General features: G+C 40.6%; 1 protein-coding gene across 2 annotated transcripts in view; it reads left to right on the top strand.

Annotated features, from left to right (window-relative positions):
• LOC129758801 (peroxidase) overlaps window positions 1-11,440 on the top strand; it is a 22,105-nt gene extending 10,665 nt beyond the window's left edge. For both annotated transcript variants that reach the window (XM_055756431.1, XM_055756439.1), the window contains exons 3-7: window positions 7,962-8,114; window positions 8,204-9,871; window positions 9,939-10,217; window positions 10,285-10,381; window positions 10,453-11,440. In XM_055756431.1, coding sequence (XP_055612406.1) covers window positions 7,962-8,114; window positions 8,204-9,871; window positions 9,939-10,217; window positions 10,285-10,381; window positions 10,453-10,497 — 2,242 coding nt within the window. In that variant the 3' untranslated portion in view covers window positions 10,498-11,440. The remainder of the gene's footprint in view (window positions 1-7,961; window positions 8,115-8,203; window positions 9,872-9,938; window positions 10,218-10,284; window positions 10,382-10,452) is intronic.
• Window positions 11,441-20,532: the final 9,092 nt, after the last annotated feature.

Below are 20,532 nucleotides of genomic sequence, written 5' to 3'. Positions count from 1 at the left end.
GGGAGTTTTTTTTACTGGGCTTTCAGGATGCGTCCAAAATAAAGTGATGATGCAATCTCGAGAAAACATATTCACGTATTCAATGCCCGTTTTACACTACTCACAAATCAAGCTAGCAAGCTTTTTCGTTTGAGCAGGACCTAAACTCGGGTGACACACGCATGATCGTGTTGCTGTCAAAGTGTCAATTTTGTTCTGGATCCTTCTTAGGCTCACTGGGCAAAGATCTTATGATTGGAGATTATTTAATCCTTCCGGACAGAGATGCCAATGTGCCTGATTTTTCAGGCGTTGCCTGATTTTTCGAGGCTCTGCCTGACAACCTGATAAGCCATTGATTTTCCCTGATTTTTGAAAATATGCCTGATTTTGCCTGATTTTTGCGAATGTCATGAAAAATGGGTAGTAAGGAACTGGAGTAGGTACCATAGCTGAAGTGAAAAAGTAAAAATATGGCTGAATCAAAGCAATCGAAAGATTCCCGTTAATTCTTATTGAAAAAGAGAATTGAAGGGATTGCTTTGATGCAGCAGAATTATTCAACCAAGTAGGCTCACAACACATATCGGGTGGAAATGTGGAGCGATGACCAAAAAAAAAAAAGGTCATCACTTTGAGCGAAACTTCCGTTACTTTTACGTAGCCTGATTTTTATTTCGCAAGTTCCCTGATTTTTGAAAATAAATGTTGGCAACCCTGCTTCCGGATGTCAAATGGGATTTTACTCATCAACGATCTCGTGAAACATCTTTGAACTTTGAACATGACTCTAGAAAGGCCAATTCAATTCGAGAAATCATAAATACCTCCGAATGGGTCGAAAGAATAACCTTGTTTTTACTTTTCTCAACTTTCGATGCCAAAGGCCAGCCATAAAACTTAATCGAGCACAGATCTTTCGAGGCATCAATGGTGGAAAATTAACAGCGAGCAAAGACGGCGGAGAGCAACGCATTACAATCAGCGAAAGAAACAGGCAGGACGGGTTTTGTTTCCACCAATTGCTGATTGCAGCATTTCATGTTTGATATTACTTATTTTCTCGCGCTCGCACCCGCGACAATTCCTCCTCAAAACATGCAATGCAGCATCGTTTTAATAGTCGTAATGTGATCTCTCGCTCGAGTGCGTAAAACTGGCCACTTTTACGCACTAAACGAGTGGTCGTCTCGTCGTCAGAGGGCATTTCGTGGCCGTTGACGCCTCAACTGGATAATATTAGTTAGAGATCAAAGCAGTCGTTGCAGGACTTTCGCTTTCAGTTCAAAGCACTTTCAGGGGTAATAGTAGCCACCAGACAGAAGCACAACGGATTCGTGAATTTGCGCCGACACATTAACAGAGTAGGCTCCGCGCCGTTGGCCCGCGTGGTTTCCTGTCTGCGGGACTCTGCAAATAAGAAGGCATTGCACGATCGAAATTTTTCTCATTAGATAATAGCCGTCTCCCGAAGCAAATTCGCAGTAGCAACTTAACCAACAACACCATGCATGTTCCTCACTTAGTCTGGAGGCTCCTTGGCGCAGACGTCTTCGTCGTTTCGTGAAATATCGCGTGAGCTTCGATCGTGCCTGCCACATCCCCCATCGATAGAGGTTCCTGCGATGCGCTTGCTTGGTTCATCAAATTAAATGATGATCTTTTCTATAGGTTGGTACATACGATGCACAGTGCTGAATTGCTTCCTAAGAAAAATTCTGCCCGTTACGCGAGGTTGGCCAAAAATTATCGGGTATTTACCTTTCTTCGAAGCTTTTCGCTTATGTCGACTGGTATAGGTAATAGTTTCCGTAGCATTGTTTCCACCTGTTGTCGAGATTATCTCAGAAAATGGTAGGTCTTTTGTGTGAGATTTCTCTATTGGGAAGGTTCCATCGCACAGAAGAATCACTTTTATTGACTTCAGTTGGCAATCCGAGCCGCATTTGCATGTTCCCGGCAATTTTATTGTCATTTGTACTAGAAACTAAATATCTTGTAATACATCATCCGACAATATAACCTAGTTGAAAATAATTGACTTAAAACATGAGGGGCATTAATATGGAAGAAAAAGAAAGCATTGAAATAATCGCTAAAGTATTTATCATTAAAAACTCAATAGAATATTCGACCGAATATTCGTTTGGCCGAATAGTTGAAAAGGTCAATATTCGGTATTCGGCCGTTCGCCGAATACCACTATTCGGTACATCTCTACATTTAACAGCTAAAATGAACGACTTTATGAAAATAAAAGTCTGGTTCACCGCCTCCAAATCAATCCTCACGGAATTCGATAGCCTCCAGATTTGTCTCGTGTGTTTTGGCGCAAGAGATTTTCGCTTTCATTTCGCAAGAAGAAATCGGCACAGACCAAAAATGTTCCTGGAATCATGTCTGCGACGACACCACGACGAAATGCGGTGCAATAAAAATAAAATCACGCATTAACCGGTTTGGGTAAGATGCCACTGAAATGCCGTCGTTTCCGCATACTGACTCTTCTCTCTGCTGAGAGCGATGAAGTGCGATTAGCACCTTCGATAAGAGCAATAGTGCCTTACTTAAAAATGCCTCATTTGGCTACACCGAGAACGACTTAGTAGCGTAATTCCAACAAACTGATTATGATGGATACCATACTCAGAGGAATATGCTGCGTCAGCTTTCGATTTACGATTCTGTAGATCGAGCACGTCACAAATGCTGCCAGACTCTTGGTCTAGTCTGGACCCGTATCAGACCGGTTTAGTTTTCTCTTTAAGCTTGATTGACCGTGCGTAAGGTACCCGATAAAGCTTATGCTATCAGTGATCCTCTATTGAATTTTCTTTACCGTTCTTGTGACAATTGAGCCTTTAAATGTTGCTACCAGATGCAATACAGGAAAGCTTTAGGTCAAATTTGTAAGAAGAGTAAATAATCTATGTAACTGATAACTAATTTATAAAAAAAAAACGTTAACTCCAACCGTTTTTTAACTTTGAGCCGACCATTACGCACATGAGTTGGTTAAGCCGAGGTTATGTAAGAAAACCTTTTTCATGTAGGTTTATAAACGTTAGATCTTCCATCATACCATACCGTTTCTTCTTCCATCCCCGAATGGTATCGGTTTTCAAGCTTAAACCTTACGTTAACGCCGTCGTCGATGAGGCAGGTTTACGCAGTAACTATTTAGAAGGTATTTGTGTGTGGCCCGAATGGCTGAAAACCGGTAGACGAGGTTTTCCTCCCATTTCGCCAGTTTTCCTCTCGATTCATTCAAGATCGCGTGGTTTCATTCCAATACTCATAGTGGTACGTACGATCGTAGTGGCAAAAACAATCCGGGATGTTTTATTTCGATTTCGTTTGAGGTTCCAACCCCATCAACTGACTGCAAACATACATAGGCAGTGATAAAGTCCTTCCTGGTTTGGCGTACAGCAATGCATGAGCGCACACTTTTTGCTTAGGGAATCCCGTTTCATTGAGGGGATGATGCCGCGCCGGCAAGGAAATGCTGCGGGGACGTTTGTAGGTATAGCTTATGCAGTACATCGATTACCTCATAGCATCTGCTGACTGGGCTAGTATTTCTGGCTGGGCTCTGCTCACGGAGCATTTCGATAAAGTGCTCGGTGATGATGTTGTATATTGGTTTCATGTTAAACCCCATACCGAGCGGCAGCATCATCTGCAAGAGAAAGAAGGCATGCAGATGCTTACCTGCCAAACTGGATTAGACGCTGCTCACTAAACGTACCGGAGAGGGTCAAATAACGTTTTTTTTTTACTTCAAATGACTATAACTCCTATCATAATTGTTTTTTTTTGCAAAATTTTCTCCATGACTTTTCTATTTTCAAAATGCACGTACTTTTTCATTATGATTTTTTTTTAACTTTGTAAATTTGGAAAAACTTATGTGGTATAACTATTTATAACGCCGGGGGTCGGATGGGGGGTGCGGATTTCAGCGGCTAGACTACGCCACCACGAGCTTCTGGGCCTGCCTCTTCTTCGATGTCCATCTAGATTCCCCTCTTCTCGTTTTCAGGACGTAATGTCGAGGCATGATAACTGGAATATACGAAAAATCAATTTGATCACCGCAGCCCGTGGCGTAGAGGATAGCTTTCAAGTCTTCTAAGCCAGTGGGTATGAGATCGAATCCCGATCACGGCATACATAGTACACTTTCTTTGGGTTGGTGGTTTTAGCATTTGTAAGATGCTAGCCGTCATATCCTCGAAAGATGTACGCTTAGAGTTAAGAAAAAGGAATCTCTTCGAGGAAACATCAAGTTTCATTGAGATCCTGTATGTGTTTGTGTTCGTTTAAAAAAAAATTGATCGCAGGCACCTCGTAAGCAGAGTTCAAAACACAAACGTAAACAAAACAAGTGTTTTTCCATCAATAGCTATCAAAAAAAAATTTACTGCACTCAGAACAAATCTTATTCTAAATTTCATAAGACACGTCTTATGGACCCCTTTTTTGAGTCCAAAATAATTGTTCATAAGAGTCTTATAAAATTCTTTTAATTTCATAAGAGGTTCTTATAAAAAATAGAAGAAACTGCAGTGCGAAGATAAAATGAACACATTTATTCAAAGCGGCAGAAGAAAAGCTTCTTAATCATTTGAGAAAAGTAATCCATTAAGTGTTCGTGACATTGAAAATCAAAATCTTCTCTTTCAAAGAGGTGTTCACCCTGAAAGATCATTTCAGTCATAAGATAATCTTATGATTATTATCATTATTTTTTCTTATGGCGCCACTTCATAAGAGAATTTTATGGTATAAGGTACACCGGGGCAAGTGCAAACGGTTTTCACCATAGTTCAACTTTCACATGTCCTAGAAAAATATGTTTATGTTCAAAAATTATCAATTATCGTTCGTTGCATCACTAAAATAGTTCTAAACAAATTCCCATTGAAAGTGAAAAATAAAAAAATGTTGGTAAAAAGTAACGGTGCTTTTGTGAAAAAATTTCAAAATTTGCACTTGCCCCGTTTATGGGGGCAAGTGCAAACGCCATACTTTTTCCTAACTAATTCACAGATGAGTCAGTGTATCGGTCCTAAAATGAATTGAATACATGTTCCGGTACGTTTTATCAACTTTTATTCATATATTTGCTGTTTTTTTTGCAATATTGATAACTTTTTGGAACTCCATTTTTGGTGACTGTTGTTTTAAGCAAAAGACCTTTATTTACTAAGTTATTACGGAACTTTGAACATCCGCTTTAGATAAAACTCTTTGGTACCCCTTCTGACCATTTTAATATAATGCTGAACCATTTTGGTGATAAATTTTCTGAAATGGCTGATGTTACATGGCTTAAAGGTGCGTTTGCACTTACCCCGGTAGTGTCGTTTGCACTTGCCCCGCAGTGTGGGTTAACAAGAGCGAATATTATTTCCACAACTTTCGGGGTGTACTGAAAATTTATCATAAATTTTCTGCTTTCACTTGAATATCGGTCCCAAACACTCACCTTTTAACGAAAATTCGGATTTGAATGCCCTTTTTTGTAGCCAAAATATGCAAAACAAAAACACACTGTTCATGTCTAGTACGTACTTAAATTTGTGTGTGATCAAACAGTGCCGTGTTTTAAGTGAAAAATTTAAAGAAAGTTTAGTTTATCTATGTCAGATTGTTCGTTTGGGTCTAAACAACAATTTCTAGAAGAAGAAATATTTTTTACTTTTTTTTGTAACATAGAAAAGTTGATCGTTTGCACTTGCCCCGAGTTTGCACTTGCCCCGGTGTACCTTACATAATAGTATTTTTCTGAGTGTAACATGTATTTTACAAGTGTGCTAAACTATCTTTTATATTTGATTTTGGAAATAGTGTTTCGTTGTTTTTTAAAGCTGCCGTCCCAACTAACTCCGCGTCCACATTTACCCCGGTTTACTTCGAATATGTTTCTGCACAGCATTTCAATCTGTATTAAAATTCAAGCAAACAGAGGCATTAATCATTCATCTGATCAAATTAACTGTGTTTATGTTAATTGAATTTCGAAAGATTTTCTTGACAACAGAACACGATGTTAAAGTTCAACAGCGCGTTATAAATAAATCATTATTTATATTATTATTGACTCATTGCCGCCAAACCGACTACCCGTATGAAGTGATTCATTCAACACAGACGCAATGATAGACTATGAATATCGACAACCCGTTCCTAACCCGTTCGTTCTCGCAAAACCTCGTCTTTGCGGTAGGTCAAAAACCGCCAGTCAAACTAGACACTGTAGCTAGACTGTCACTTCTTTTTGAGCGCCCTAGAAACGACATTGTAGAGGGCATGATGCAAACACGTGAATTAATAATTCTTCGGTAACATTTGCCAATGTCGACCGCGACCGATGACGATCGCATTCGCTCGCACGATTCCAAGTCCTAACGGCACACAGGAAGGGGGTCAGATTCCCCTAAGGCTAGAAGTATTTGGAAATCATCCGTGTCATAAATCATGGCTCGTTATTTGAGTTGTCGCGTGGATCTTGCTCGATGTGTAGTACTCGGTGCGTATTGCTTCGTGTAGGTAACTACAAAAAGTGAATGCTTGCGCCAGCCAATTTTCAAATTCTTCACACCGAGCCGCCACATGGCAATGCCTTCACGCTTATTAATAAGCAGCTCTGTTTGTAGTTATGATCCAAGTGGAGCAGAGCAGAGCAGATCGACATAGGCCAACAAACAAGCATCATTGACGTTTTCAGTTTGAACTTACGGCTGAGAGCTGCTTGCTATTGCTGCATTTGTAAGCCGTGCCCTCATCATGCAAGGTACATATTGCGAGTAGATTATTCTTAATATGGTGCTGAAGTGCGCACAATGCGCCTCGTACACGTGCCTTCAGCGTTTTAGTTTAGACGGCCGTTATCGACCAAGCGTCTCCTTCTTGTCGTCATCCGCCGGAGGTTGGTGACTTAAATGTACCCAAAAGCGACGAACCTTTTTGTTTTATTCGGCTTTCGTCAAGATGAATTTTAGAGCTGTAGGATTGAATCGAATGCTTTCACTATCGATAGCGAGAATCATGCCAAGTTTAGCGGCTGTATCCAAAACGAAAAGTGAAAATAACATAAAAAGGAGAACGGTGAATCTGCCAAGTGTCTTCGGTCGTTCAGGTATTGAGTCGAGTTTTGAAAGACAAAAAACGACCTTTAAGGGGAAGGTTCACGAAACCATGAGAAAGCTCATTGTTTGTTTCATTACTGTTGGTTTGTGTAAATATGACGGTGGGAAATCGAACGATTTTTTTTTCTGTTTGCTCAATACAAAAAGTGGTTTTGTTTTCTGCTTTAATTCGCGCTTCTTCAAGTATGTAGATTCGTCTTCTTTTTTGGGCTACGCGAGATTTTGAAGATCACGAGAAGGTGATTAACAGTCGTGGTTGTGGTTACTTTTGTCTTCAAATATTAACGGCGAAGAATGGTCATGGTTTGCATTTCATAATTTATTAATTCCATTTTATCGCACTACTTACAATAGAGAATCGATAGGACTCTCTGGTTCATTGACTTTTTTCTGTTGTTGTTCGGTTTCGCTTCGTCATGCAAACTGCAAGGTTTTATCTTTGAAAGTCATCACAACTGGTGGCTGAGACGAACAAAACTGGATACCGCCAATTTGTCCTCTAAAAGAAACACTCAACTCAATTAGCATAAAAAGCCTTCACTCGATCGATTGATCGCACCTTACCGAGTTAAGTAGGTACAGCAGTTCTTAGACCTGGGGGTGGTGTGATCGGTTTGGTGTAGGCCATGGTTGTTCGAGGTCGTTGTCTGTACACTAACCTAGCCTAAAACCCGCAAAGACCATTACATAAGAATCAGCACACCTTACCTTCCAAAATGGGGGGAGGCTGACTCAGCCTCGTGATCGACATTCTTGATTCTATGTCTAGGTTGTAATTCGCGCATTCGAATTAAATTTAACACGATTTTTTTTTGTCCCTTTCAGGCTTCTGGCGATAATATCAACGGTAGCCACAGTCATAGTTAACTCGCAGTTCCTCGCCTTCGATCAGCCCAATAATGAGTGTGCCTTGTACGTTGGTGGTCCCGGAAAATCTTCCGCCTTCGATTACAACCTGAATTTGTTCCGTGGCACGATGTAAGTTTTGAGTTGCTTTATGAACCCCCAGCTAACTGGCGACATCTTACGGTTATATATTTTTGTTCTTTTACCCCGTATTTTCCAAGCTCACCGTTGCAAGCGGAACCCGGCACCTGTATCACGTACGATGCCATTAATCAGGCCTACTTGGATGCCCGAAAACGTATTCGGGTATCGCAACCTAAGGGTGATTGGAAAACGGAAGACATCGCCACGGTCGGTGAGCTGATACTGGACATCTCGATCCAACTAGCGCGTACCTATGGATTGACCTATGAAGAGATCGAGAAGGGACTTCCTTCGATCGATACGTCCAAAACGTTAATCCGTGAAGTGTGTCCAGCTTTCCTGTCCGGAGTCGAGTGCCGTCCTGGTAAATACCGTCGTGTGGATGGCCTTTGTAACAATTTGAAGCACCCGACATGGGGAGCTGCTATGACTCCATTCCAGCGATTGATTGGCCCTCTGTATGCTGATGGTATTAACGCACCAAGAATCTCGGTAACCGGTAATGAATTGCCTCTGTCTCGTGTTGTATCCCGAACCATTCATCCGGATGAGGGTTACCATGACCATGCGGGAACTGTATTCGTCATTGCGTGGGGTCAGTTCATGGATCATGATTTCACACTTACTGGAACACCATTGGATCCCATCAATCGTAACGATCCGGAAGAATGCTGCAAACGTCCACCCCACCTCAAGCATCCATATTGTAACGAAATCCGTGTACCAGATGACGATTACTTCTACCGATTATTCAACGTTAAGTGTATTGATTTTGTGCGAGGTTTCCCTTCGCCACGTGCCGGCTGCCGTCTGGGTTCACGTCAACAATTTAACACTCTTACCTCGGTGATCGACGGCAACACCATCTATGGTGTTAATGAGAAATTCACCCGTAAACTTCGTACCGGCTACAACGGCCTTCTTCGGATGAATCCAGTATTCGCTGAATACGGCCTTAAGGATTTGCTTCCACTGAAACTGGACGTCCCAGATGAGGGCTGCACACGACCAAACAAGAGCATGTTCTGCTTCGAAGCCGGAGAAATTCGAGTGAACGAACAGCTGGTCCTTACCTGTATGCACACCCTTTTGGCTCGCGAGCATAATCGAATTGCTACCGAACTTGGCCGCATAAACCCACATTGGGACGACGAAACTCTCTTCCAGGAAGCACGTAGAATCAACATTGCCATCATCCAACACATTACCTACAACGAGTTCCTTCCAATTCTGCTTGGAAAGGAAGTCATGGAGAAATTCGGTCTCTTGCCACTGAAGGAAGGATACTGGGATGGTTACGACGAAAACGTAAACCCGGCCATCATTGATGCCTTTTCTGCCGCTGCCTTCCGTTTCGGTCACTCGCTGCTCCCAACTGCCGTCGAACGATGGTCCAAGGCTCACAAGTTCATCGCTTCCAAGCGATTGTCCGATCTAATCCGACGACCCTACGATCTATACCGTGCCGGTGTCTACGACGAGTATCTGATGGGTCTGATGAATCAAGTTGCCCAGGCTATGGATGACTCGATCACTCAAGAGGTCACCAATCATCTGTTCAAGAAGGAAGGTGCTCGCTTCGGTATGGATTTGGTATCGTTCAACATGCAGCGTGGACGTGAGTTCGGTGTGCCCGGATACATGGAATTCAGGAAATTCTGCGGTCTTCCAACGGCCGACAACTTCCAGGATCTGTTCGGATCGATGCCTAATGAAACCGTGCGCCGATACGAAAGTATATTCGAGTAAGTTCTATACACTTAACGATCAGCTAATAAGCCATTTTAATCCATATTTTTCTTCCCTCAACAGACACCCATCAGATGTGGATCTGTGGTCCGGAGGTGTGTCGGAACGTTCCCTGCCCGGATCGATGTTGGGACCGACCTTTGCCTGCATCATTGCCACCCAGTTCAGCTACGTTCGCCGGGGTGATCGCTTCTGGTACGAATTGCCCAACCAACCGTCCTCGTTCACGCCGGAACAGCTGCAGGAAATCCGAAAAGCCAAGCTCGGTCGGCTTATCTGCGACAACACCGATCTGATCGATACGGTGCAAATCTACCCGATGGTGTTGCCCGATCATGAAATGTAAGACTGATGGGATACTGTCATTGAAGTAATCTGAATGAAAACATGTTTTCTTTTATGCTTAAAGCAATCCAAGAGTGCCATGCAAGAGTGGAATCCTGCCATCTATCGATCTGACCAAGTGGGCCGACTACGGACATGAAGGTCAATCTCCTCACCAATACGTTAGTATCCACAGCATCAAATCAAAAATTGGCTTTCTAAATTCTAAGAACAAATAAATCCCTTTTTTCAGCAATTCCTCAACGACATTCATGACAACATTGGTTTCAAAAAGTAAAACGGGAATGGTGCTATCCCAGCACATGCACCATAGATCGAGGAGACCGAATAAAACAAAAAAAAACTCGGGAGCGACAAACAGAGAACTTGAGCCTGAAGAAGAATGAGTCACTCACAATTTCAAGTAGTAAAATCTAACACAAAAGGAAATGATCGTTTCAGAGATTAATAATTTAGTTAATTCATGTTTAATTTCAATTCATCCTCTCGGCACAAATCATCATTTCCTTACTTTCCTATCTACGCTCTACGCTTCTTTTTCTACCTTTCCTTTCCTCACACAATCTGTTTCTCTACCATCATTTTCGTTTTTGTTGTTTTTCATTGTATTATACACATTCAAGTCATATTTACTTCGGAGAAGCACCTTCGTGCAACAACCGGAAGCGAACAAACTCCCAACAGATCATCATAAGGAACGAAAACGGTTAAACTGTTATTAAGTTTATGTTTTATTTTACAAACTTCTAAAAAACACTTTCCCCTACCATTAACATTTCTCGACTTTTGGGAGGCATATCAATTTTAAACATATTCCTCATTTTTGTTTTAAACGACGTTGATTTAAGTGAAACTATAAATTTCTACACGGAAACTATAAAAAAAAAACTGGTGTTACAAAAAACGGCAACAGACACTGCTACCTAAAGCATTTATTATAAATTACAAACTACTCGAAATAATTCGCTTTTACACACCCGACCACTATTTAAATATTTCAACGTATTTTTGAGATTTCTGCGATTATTGGTAAGATTTTTTTTTTCAAATTCCAGAACAGAACTTAACATACAAACTTAAACGCGCGTGCGAAATTCTCTCCATAAGCCATAATACCTTATACAAGACGGTAGTGTACTAGCGAATTGCAAGCCATCTCTCTTTTTATGTTTGTGTAATATTTATGTAAATAATAAAATGATAAGTAAACATTACCGATACGTGATTGTTTTCTTTTTTATGAAAATCCCATTTTTCTTAATACGCTGACTAAATAGTGATAAGCTACTCTCTTTTGTTGCAGTTTCTGGTGTGGAGTCATTAAACTAGCGCGTTTAATGAATGTCGCGGTATTTAAGTTAACAGATTGCCCGGTTTTATCCGGGTTTGCCCGGATATTTAATACAAAATTTATGAACAGCCCGGCCCGGTTGCTCGGTCTTCATTGAAAAACTGCCAGGATTTTGCCCGGAGTTTTTCACTTTTTTTGGCAAATCAAACACAAAAAAAAAAACAAATTGTATAGTAAATATTTTATATTTATGCCTCCAAAACGATTTTTTTCTTCGCATTCCTATCATTCTTCTCTCTTCTGAAAAAGTGTTAAACTAAGCAGGCCATTGTAGAAAAACTAAAAACGAGTTTGGCTTCTTAAAACGTAACGGTATGAGCCGTTTCAAATTGATATTACATAAAAAAGAAATTTTTGAATTAGATTTATAAAAATAATCATGAAACGTTTTTTGAAAGTTTCAAATACGATCTTAAATCTTTCGATGAGTTTTGCAGGGTGGCCAGCGAGTTTCCATTTTCAAATTCCCGGTTTTTTCCCGGTTTTCCCGAATGAAATTTTATGGTTTCCTTCGTTTCGAAATGCGCGAATAAATATGTCTATTTGACCAAAACTGAAGATATGTTTATGCAAGTTGAATGTAAAAGTGTGAGAGAACTTAGTTCAATCTTGAAATTCAAAAGTTTTTCGAATTATGGGGATCGTAATACGGTAAGAAAAAAAATTTAGTTGTCCGAACCTCAGCCGAAAGTTGTTACTTTCTTTTCAGTTTTTCATACCATCTTCGTTTTTTATAAGGAAACTACTATATTTTTATTATTCGCATAGATAAATCATAGTTTTGATATGATGCCATATAATACTTTTAAAATTTCAAGTTGAAAATCAAAATTTTTCTATTGAAATCTACTGACTGACATTCTGATTTTTTTTTTTCTTCTAAAGCTCTTAAAACAGATTAAGATGAACCTTATTCATGATAAGCTATCTGATATTTTATTTCGGTTCTCATATTGAATACTGAATCAATTGGATACCTATAACATTTTTATTAGAATGCGCTGAGTTCTAGATTATATGTCCTATCTAAAAAATGCATGTACCGTGAACGGCCCTAATTCTGCGCAGTCCCAAACTCTGCGCATTTTCATATTCAAACAGAAATATTTCAAGATGTGATGAACAAAATATTCATGAAAAAAGCTGAATCTCTTCAGTTACTGTTTATCTTCAAAATGCTTCCAATTATTTTGAAAACTGATGAATTGTTCGCGAGAAATTGAATAAATCAAAATAAATGTAGGAAGCAAACGTTGAAAAATGGCCGGCGTTAGCAGTACAGCTTAAGCGTTAGGAAAACAAAAAGATCAAATGGAACCGTTTTAAACAGAATTTTCTTATTGAAAATGCCTTTACGTGAAAGATAAAATCATTCTGAACATGACTGCCAAAAAAATTTTGGATAAAAATGGTTTTTCAAATCAAAACAATGATTTAAGCAATGCGCAGAATTTGACACCATTTGTTTACTTATGTTCCTAATGCGCAGAATGAAAAGCACCGGAGAGAACTGATGTTTAAGTTTGTAACTCTCCTTTCGTTACGCCCGCTCAGTCACAAGAGATTCCCCAAGATTCCCAGGGTCGGCTCAAGCTTGCCGTAATTAAGAAAGTGATAAGAGGAGGTAGAAATCACACTTAGTTACCGAATTTTATGATTTTTATTCGGCACTTCAATCCCTAACATGCCCTAACGTCCCTAGCTAAGGTTGAACATGACGAACTTACTTTTTATGTGTGTGGTGTCAGTGTCTGGGCCCGCCGCTACCGATGATCGTCTGCTTGGAACACCCGAGGTACCGATCGGAGGGTTTGGGGTCTGCTTGGATTCGCTCGGATCCAGGACCGGATCCTTCAGTCGGACTCCGAAACCACGAGGCCGTCGGAACTTTGGATTCGAGCTTCTTGTCTGCGATTTGATGACCACGTCTTCGGAGCCCGGATTTCACGGTTCGGCCACCAATGGGGGATCCCACACCGTCTTCCGGTGCGTCTGACCGCGGGGCCGTCGGAGCGGATGTTGTTGTGTCGCTCTATGTCGGAACTTCCAACCACGAGGTATGCTAGAGCGTATGTTGTTGGACGCTCTTTTGGGATTTCCGAAAATGAGGTATTCCACCTCAGCCTTCTGCTGGACCAGAGTTCGGTTTCGTGCTTTTCCTGGTAGAAATTTTACGCTACCATAGGATTAAGCACAAGCTTTTTGTAAAAGAGGCCACTAAAAATAACTAGGCACTCCCGGAACTACGCTTAGTTCGAAGCTAAGATTTCCGAACAAACACTTTTTTGGAACGTAAGTGTTGCTTCTGTGCTGGTCCGAAACGAAGTGGAAGATCAGCGGAAGTCTCACTTTTTCCAACTCCGTTTTTCCCTTTTTTGATGAACTTTTACCATAGGGCAATATTATACCACTTTGGTGAAGTTCTATGGTGTTTTGTGGAGAGTGTGGTGTTGTTGCTGCTGTATACAAACCTAGCAGTGTACTGTGTTTTCAAATTTGAAAAGAACGTTGTGCCGCAACCTACTCTTTTCTTTTTCTTTAATTGGACTTTGATTTTATTTTATTTGTTTTATTTTTAGTGGATTTTTGAATGCATTTTTAGTTTTTTGGTTGGCTTTTTATTCTTAAAACTACCCTATTTATCTTACTCGGTAGAAGTGTGATTTCACCTTATATTTAAAAATAATAATTTTAAGAAAATTGAGGAATTTCAAATAAACGAGTGATCGTTCAAATATGGACGGTTACACTACCCCACGGCGAAGGAGAAAAAAATTGTGGAAGCAATTTTTTTCATAGGGAGACTTTCAAATTTCCACCGTAGTACCGCACCTGTACCACTCTATTAGAAACCTCCAATCAATCTTCAAACAACACTTCACTTCAAGTTTAGCAAAGCCAGTTATTTTTTTTTGGCTAGATATTAATTAAACTAATTCAAATAAATAAACGAAGAAGAACAACTATATACAGCTCTAAGACAAAAAGAAACTGTACGTAACTGCACATAAATAAATAATGAGACTCGATAATCATATAGTAAACAAATGAAGAAATATTTGAAAAACGTAAATAAATAACAAAAGAATAATGTTTTTTTTTTCACCATTGATCAGATGGTTGAAAATTTCAAAACGAAAATCTAAAGAAAAATCGCGCGAGGTGCATTTAAGTATTGAAGGGTATACTCCATTTTGTTTTTGCTTCCAATATTTTTTTTTTTTTAGAAGAGATTTTGTTTTTTTTTTCAGAAACATCATAAATATCGATTCGATCTTCAAATAATCCAAATTACTTCGAGGGAAATAAGACAGTATCATTTTTTTAAAAGTTGGCCAAATGATCATTAATGTTCATTTATTGTCATTATTTTTCAATTCATTCGGCATCATAAAGCAAGCAAATCAAATAAATACTGTTCTCAGCTGAGTGACGTCATTTCATTTATTTTTCATATTCAAAGATGGAACAAAGAACAAAACTGCTCGAATTTTTTGTTTAACCGCGTTCATAATACAAAATGTGTTTTTAACTATATTATGTTCAGCAAAATGATGAATAAGAAGAACTAAAGCATTGTTTTGCATGGAAAATAATAAATGTGTAAATATGTTTTCTTTTTCAAAGGTACCTTTAGTAAACAGCAATCTATTTGCAAATGCACGTCTGCATTGCTTGCACATCTCGATCAAGAGGAAACTGCTCGAATACGACGAGATAATTGGTATTGAGAAACGGTTTTGAACAATGCCAAAACTCCGTCGTTGAAACTCCATTTAGATCAACGATGCACTTTTAGATCATTTTCGCTATTTAACTAAGTCCGGAGGTCTCCTGCAGAAAACACCCCCAGACTTTTCCCTTTTTCGTCTCCCACCTCGTACGCACATGTCCCTTTTTTCGCGATTATAACACACGGCTCGTACACTTCACCCAACTTGGCATTGAAATTTCCCGCAGCAGACGATTGTTTGAACGTTCGTTTAAACACTCGCTGGCCAACTGAGAAGGTTGGAGCATATCGCTTATGACGCAGGTCATACCTACGCTTAGTACTCTCGTGAGCTTTCTGCAAGAATTCGGTAACCCTATCGTATACTTTCCGGTTTACTACTCGCATTCTAGTAATTCTCTCTTCTTCAGAAAGAGTATCTCGATCTTGGAAACGATGTTCACTACCTGCTGTTATTATCTCATGACCGAATATCACATAATAAGGAGTATATTTAGTAGTTGTGTGAACAGTATTGTTCAACACAAACTCTACTTCGGAGATTCGAGAATCCCACACTCGCTGGTTTTCCCTAACGTAACTCCTAATCATCGCGTTTATTGTGCGATTCAGTCGCTCTGTTGGGTTCGCTTGTGAACGATGTCTGGCACTTGCCCAGTGTTTTATCTCGTACTTAGCGAGAAACTGTTGGAATTCCTTCGATTGGAAAATGGAGGCGTTGTCCGATATCAGAAATTGGGGAACCGAAAGACGTCGAAACCAAAACTGTTCCAGAAGCTCACAAACGCCACTCGACGAAATTTTTCGAACTGGAATCAAGTGACAATATTTGGAAAATACATCCATTAAAACCAATAAATGTGCATTGCCTTTGGAACTTCTTGGTAGTGATTGGATGTAGTCGATTGTGAGTATCTGAAACGGTTTTGTCGTGACTCTTTGGTTTCCCATTTCTGGAACAACGGATATGGTGGAATGTTTGATTCTTTTACAGGTTTCACAGTTCAAGACGTGCCTTTTAATGTCAGACGCCATGCGAGGCCAGTAGAAGCGCTTTTTGATTTTTTTTACGGTTTTTTCGTACCCCACATGAAACGAGTTATCGTGTTCTTGTGCAAGGATTTCCTTTCGCTTTTCCGTTGGCACGCATAACTTCCATTCAAAAGCATAGTCGAGAACGTCGGACTGGGCCGATACAAATTTATATAAAAGATTATTATCGATCTTAAAGTCAGGAAATTTTTCCGGGTTTTCTTTCACCGAGGCAAACAATTTCGAATGCCAGTCCTGATTTTCGACAAGTTCCGAGACTTCCATAGACCTGGACAAAGCGTCCGGAACTATGTTATCCTTTCCTTTTCTGTGTTTGATGAGCATATCATACTGTTGCAGTTGTATGCTCCAGCGTGATAATCGGGATGAGGTTCGCCATTTAGATCTCATTATAAAGGTGAGAGCGGAAGAGTCAGTCACTAAGGTGAATCGAGTCCCTTCGATGTAACATCTGAACTTATCGATACACCTCAGTGCTGCTAATCCCTCTTTCTCGGCGGCATGATAATGAAGCTCAGCACCTTTGAGCTTCTCCGAGTGATAAGCTATAACCTTTTCATCCCCATTATGCACTTGGGTCAATACTCCTGCAACAGCATGATCGCTGGCATCTGTCTGTACAGTGAATGGCAAATTGTAGTCGGGATTTGCCATTACTGGTGCGCTGATAAGCCTTTCTTTTATGCGCCGAAATGCCTGATCCGCTTCAGCCGACCACTCTACCTTCTTAGGGCGATTCCTAAGAAGGTCTGTTAGTGGGGCGGTAAGTGCACTAAATTGAGCAATAAATCGCCGGTAATAATTACACATACCGATAAATCTTCTTAATGCACGAACAGATTTGGGTACCTCATAAGTCACGATCGCATTGACACGATCTGGGTTAGGTCTCAAACCGTCTGTTGATAGGATATACCCTAAGTAGGGCAATTCAGGTACACAAAATCTAGACTTTTCTAAGTTTATTCTAAGATTGGCCCTTTTAAGTCTTTTTGCTAGCTCTCGTAACATATTTGCATGCTCTTCGAACGTTCGACTCACGACAACTATGTCGTCCAAATATACAAATATGTGGGGCTCGAGCTCCCCGAACCCTAGCGTGATGTCCATGAGCTTTGAGAGACTAGAGGGACTGTTTGAAAGACCGAAAGGAAGGCAAGTGTATTGATACAGCCCTCTCCCAGGGACGGAAAAAGCTGTATACTGACGTGATTTGGGGTTTAGTGGGATTTGTAAAAAAGCTTGGCTGAGATCGACCGTTGAGATGTAGCGAAACGAGCCGAGACGACTAAGGATCCGGTCTTGATGGGGAAGCGGGTACGCGTCGCGTTTAGTTCGTTTGTTGAGCTTCCTCGCATCAAGACACAGACGAATAGCATCTACGTCTCGTTTTGCCACAGGAACAACTGGCAGTGCCCACGAAGATTGTGAGCGCTCAACAATGCCATCGCGAATCATATCGTCTAACGCTGTGTTTATTTTTCGCTGCGTGTCTGGACTCCACGGGTATGGATTCTTGCGGATTGGAGGCAGACTTTGAAACTCATCGGCTATCTCTATTGTATGGGTGAGCAGGCTAGTGCGACCTATATCACCAGGTTTTGGGATTAAAAATAGATTTTTAATGTCTTCCAGTTCGGACAGTTCTTCGGGACTCAATTTGAGCTCTTCATCCATCGGCTCGACCGAATCATCCATTGTTTCGATGAATGTTTCGCGAAGCGATGAGTAGATCCCAAATTGATCCCAGAAGGACATGCCGAGATAACACTGTCGGTTAAGTGACGGTGCAACAACGAAACTTACAAGTTTAGTTGTTCCGTTGAAATAAACGGGTATTTCAACTTCTCCTAATACCTGAACTGGGCTACCTCCTGCTGTGATTAAAGTCAAATCAGTAGATGATAAGTTGATGTTAAGATTGGAAATTATTTTATGGGCGCCTTTTCCTAAAATGTTTTTATTTGAACCGCTATCTAATAAGGCAATGAGCTGAATCCCGAGCAACTCGATTTTCACATAAGGTCTGTTGTCATAACGCTGTGGGTGGAGAAAAATTGTATTAACCTCCTGCTCACGTTGTGGATGGCAACAGACTTCATGGTAACCAAGTTGGCTTAGGATAGCTGTTGTGTGTTCGATTTCTGACTGAGGACTTTCGAGAAGTGACACTTGACCACCCCGCCTCATTGGGTAGTCTTGGTCACGTTTTTTGTTGGGCAGTAGGGACAATCTGTTCCGAAAAAGCCGGGAAAACCACATGCTTCACAAAACGTTAATCGTTTTTCCTTGCACTGATTGTGATTATGACCGTAATTATGGCAATTCAGACAAGTACCCTCCTTCGGGGGAAGGTAACTTTTCACGATTCGTTCCAGAGGAGTCAAAACTCGACTGGGCCCTGGCTTCGGGTTATCAGATTTCCCAATATGGTCTGATCTGTTATCAGGTTGGATGGGTTTAGTAAACTGAGGTTTGTGTTTCGGCTGATGGTCGTTGTAGCTGTTCCTCGGATTTGGGTACCGTTCTGAGTTCCTGAACTCTCTTTGAGATTTCTCCCCTGCTTTCCACTGTCTATTGTTAGTGGACCTACTATTAGATACGATTTCGTTAACCTGCCGATCGGAGACTCGATCGCGTTCCGGCCTCACATACCACTGCCAGTTGATGGAATCAAAGCTCTTCCCGAATTCCCTCATACTGTTTACTGTAGTGATATTTGCGGATAGCATGGCGCTCTTGTACTCCGAGCGGAGGTTACGAAATAGAATCTGGAACTTTTTGTGCTCGTCGAGCTGGATAGACATGTTTCGGAATATGCGAGACATTTCCAAGTAGTAATCTTGGAAACGCTCTTTTGAGCCTTGTTTACGTAAGTGTGCCTGTCTCTCATATTGGTAGTCAAGATCAGCTGGTAAAAATTCCCTCTTGAGTTCTGAAACAACTGCTGACCAGGATTGCAACTCTTTATGGGCATTGATCTCCATATACCAGGTACGAGCTTTGCCTGTGAAAAAGTGATACGCGGAATAATAAAGTTCGTTATCGGAAAATCCCTCAGATCGAGCGGTAAACTCTACCTCTCTAAGGAATTCGTTTAGACGTCGGCCATTGTCGTTACCGTCGTATTTAATATTCCATTTATGGATCGGATATCTTTTTCCCGCGGGTTCGCGAATCTGTGAATTGTGGCTTAAATTATCATCAACTTTAGCGGATTTCACCACATCTATATTCTGGTTAGTACTCTTTTGATTTTTCGAATCATCCCGGTTAAGTGTATTCAAATTATTCGAAGCATATTCTTTTTCTAACCAACCTAAAATTTCTTTATAATTGGACTTAGGCCCAGTTGGGCTAGATAAACTAGACTCCTGTATCGATTCTGTTGGGTTTTTACGATTTTGTGTGGAAATTTGTTTTTCATTATTTAAAGCCACGATTGGTTGTTGAACACGATCTGCTTCGAGACGTTCCATACGCGATAATACATTTTCGAGCAGTGCTTTTAATTTCAAATTCTCTGTACGTAATCGGTGCATTTCTTGATCTACAGACGGATCAAAAGAACCACCAACTGCTCCGTCCACTTCTTCTTCTTCCTCGCGGTGAGATGGAGTTTGTTCTACACGATCTTCTTCTCGCTCATCGTTATTTTCTTCTATCATTTCTGAACTATTTGTGGGATTTTGAGTATCAATGGGTTCGTTTTGATTAATTGGATTCGAAAATTCATTACGCATGCGGATTAAAGTGTCATTTATGCTGTCGGTCTCGGCTCTCCGAACTGCCGGAAAAGGTGAAACTAATGAAAAATAATTGTTTAACAGTTTAACGCAAAGGCTTGCTGTTTCGGAAATATTAGACAGCTCGAATTCGTCTACCGTGTGCGGTTTCAATCTTAAAACACGAAAAAGATAATGCAAAAGACGCGATTTGTATTTTTGATCAGGAACTTTTTTGTTCCGTCCCGGTTCTAGAAAATTCGTGATTTCTGTGACTTTCGAGTCGCACAATTGCAACTCTTCTTGAACTGAGTTCCAACACGCTACATATTCGATATCGGATTGACCGTCTATTTTTTCTTGTTTTAATGCATTTCTGCAGTTTCGCTCTTGCGAAGATCGAGAGTCACCTACAAAAGCGATGCGGCGAATGATCAACTCGTGGATCAA

This window comes from Uranotaenia lowii, chromosome 1, assembly GCF_029784155.1.
Source record: "Uranotaenia lowii strain MFRU-FL chromosome 1, ASM2978415v1, whole genome shotgun sequence".
Taxonomy (NCBI): Eukaryota; Metazoa; Arthropoda; class Insecta; order Diptera; family Culicidae; genus Uranotaenia; species Uranotaenia lowii.
This window is presented reverse-complemented; position numbering and strand designations above follow the sequence as displayed.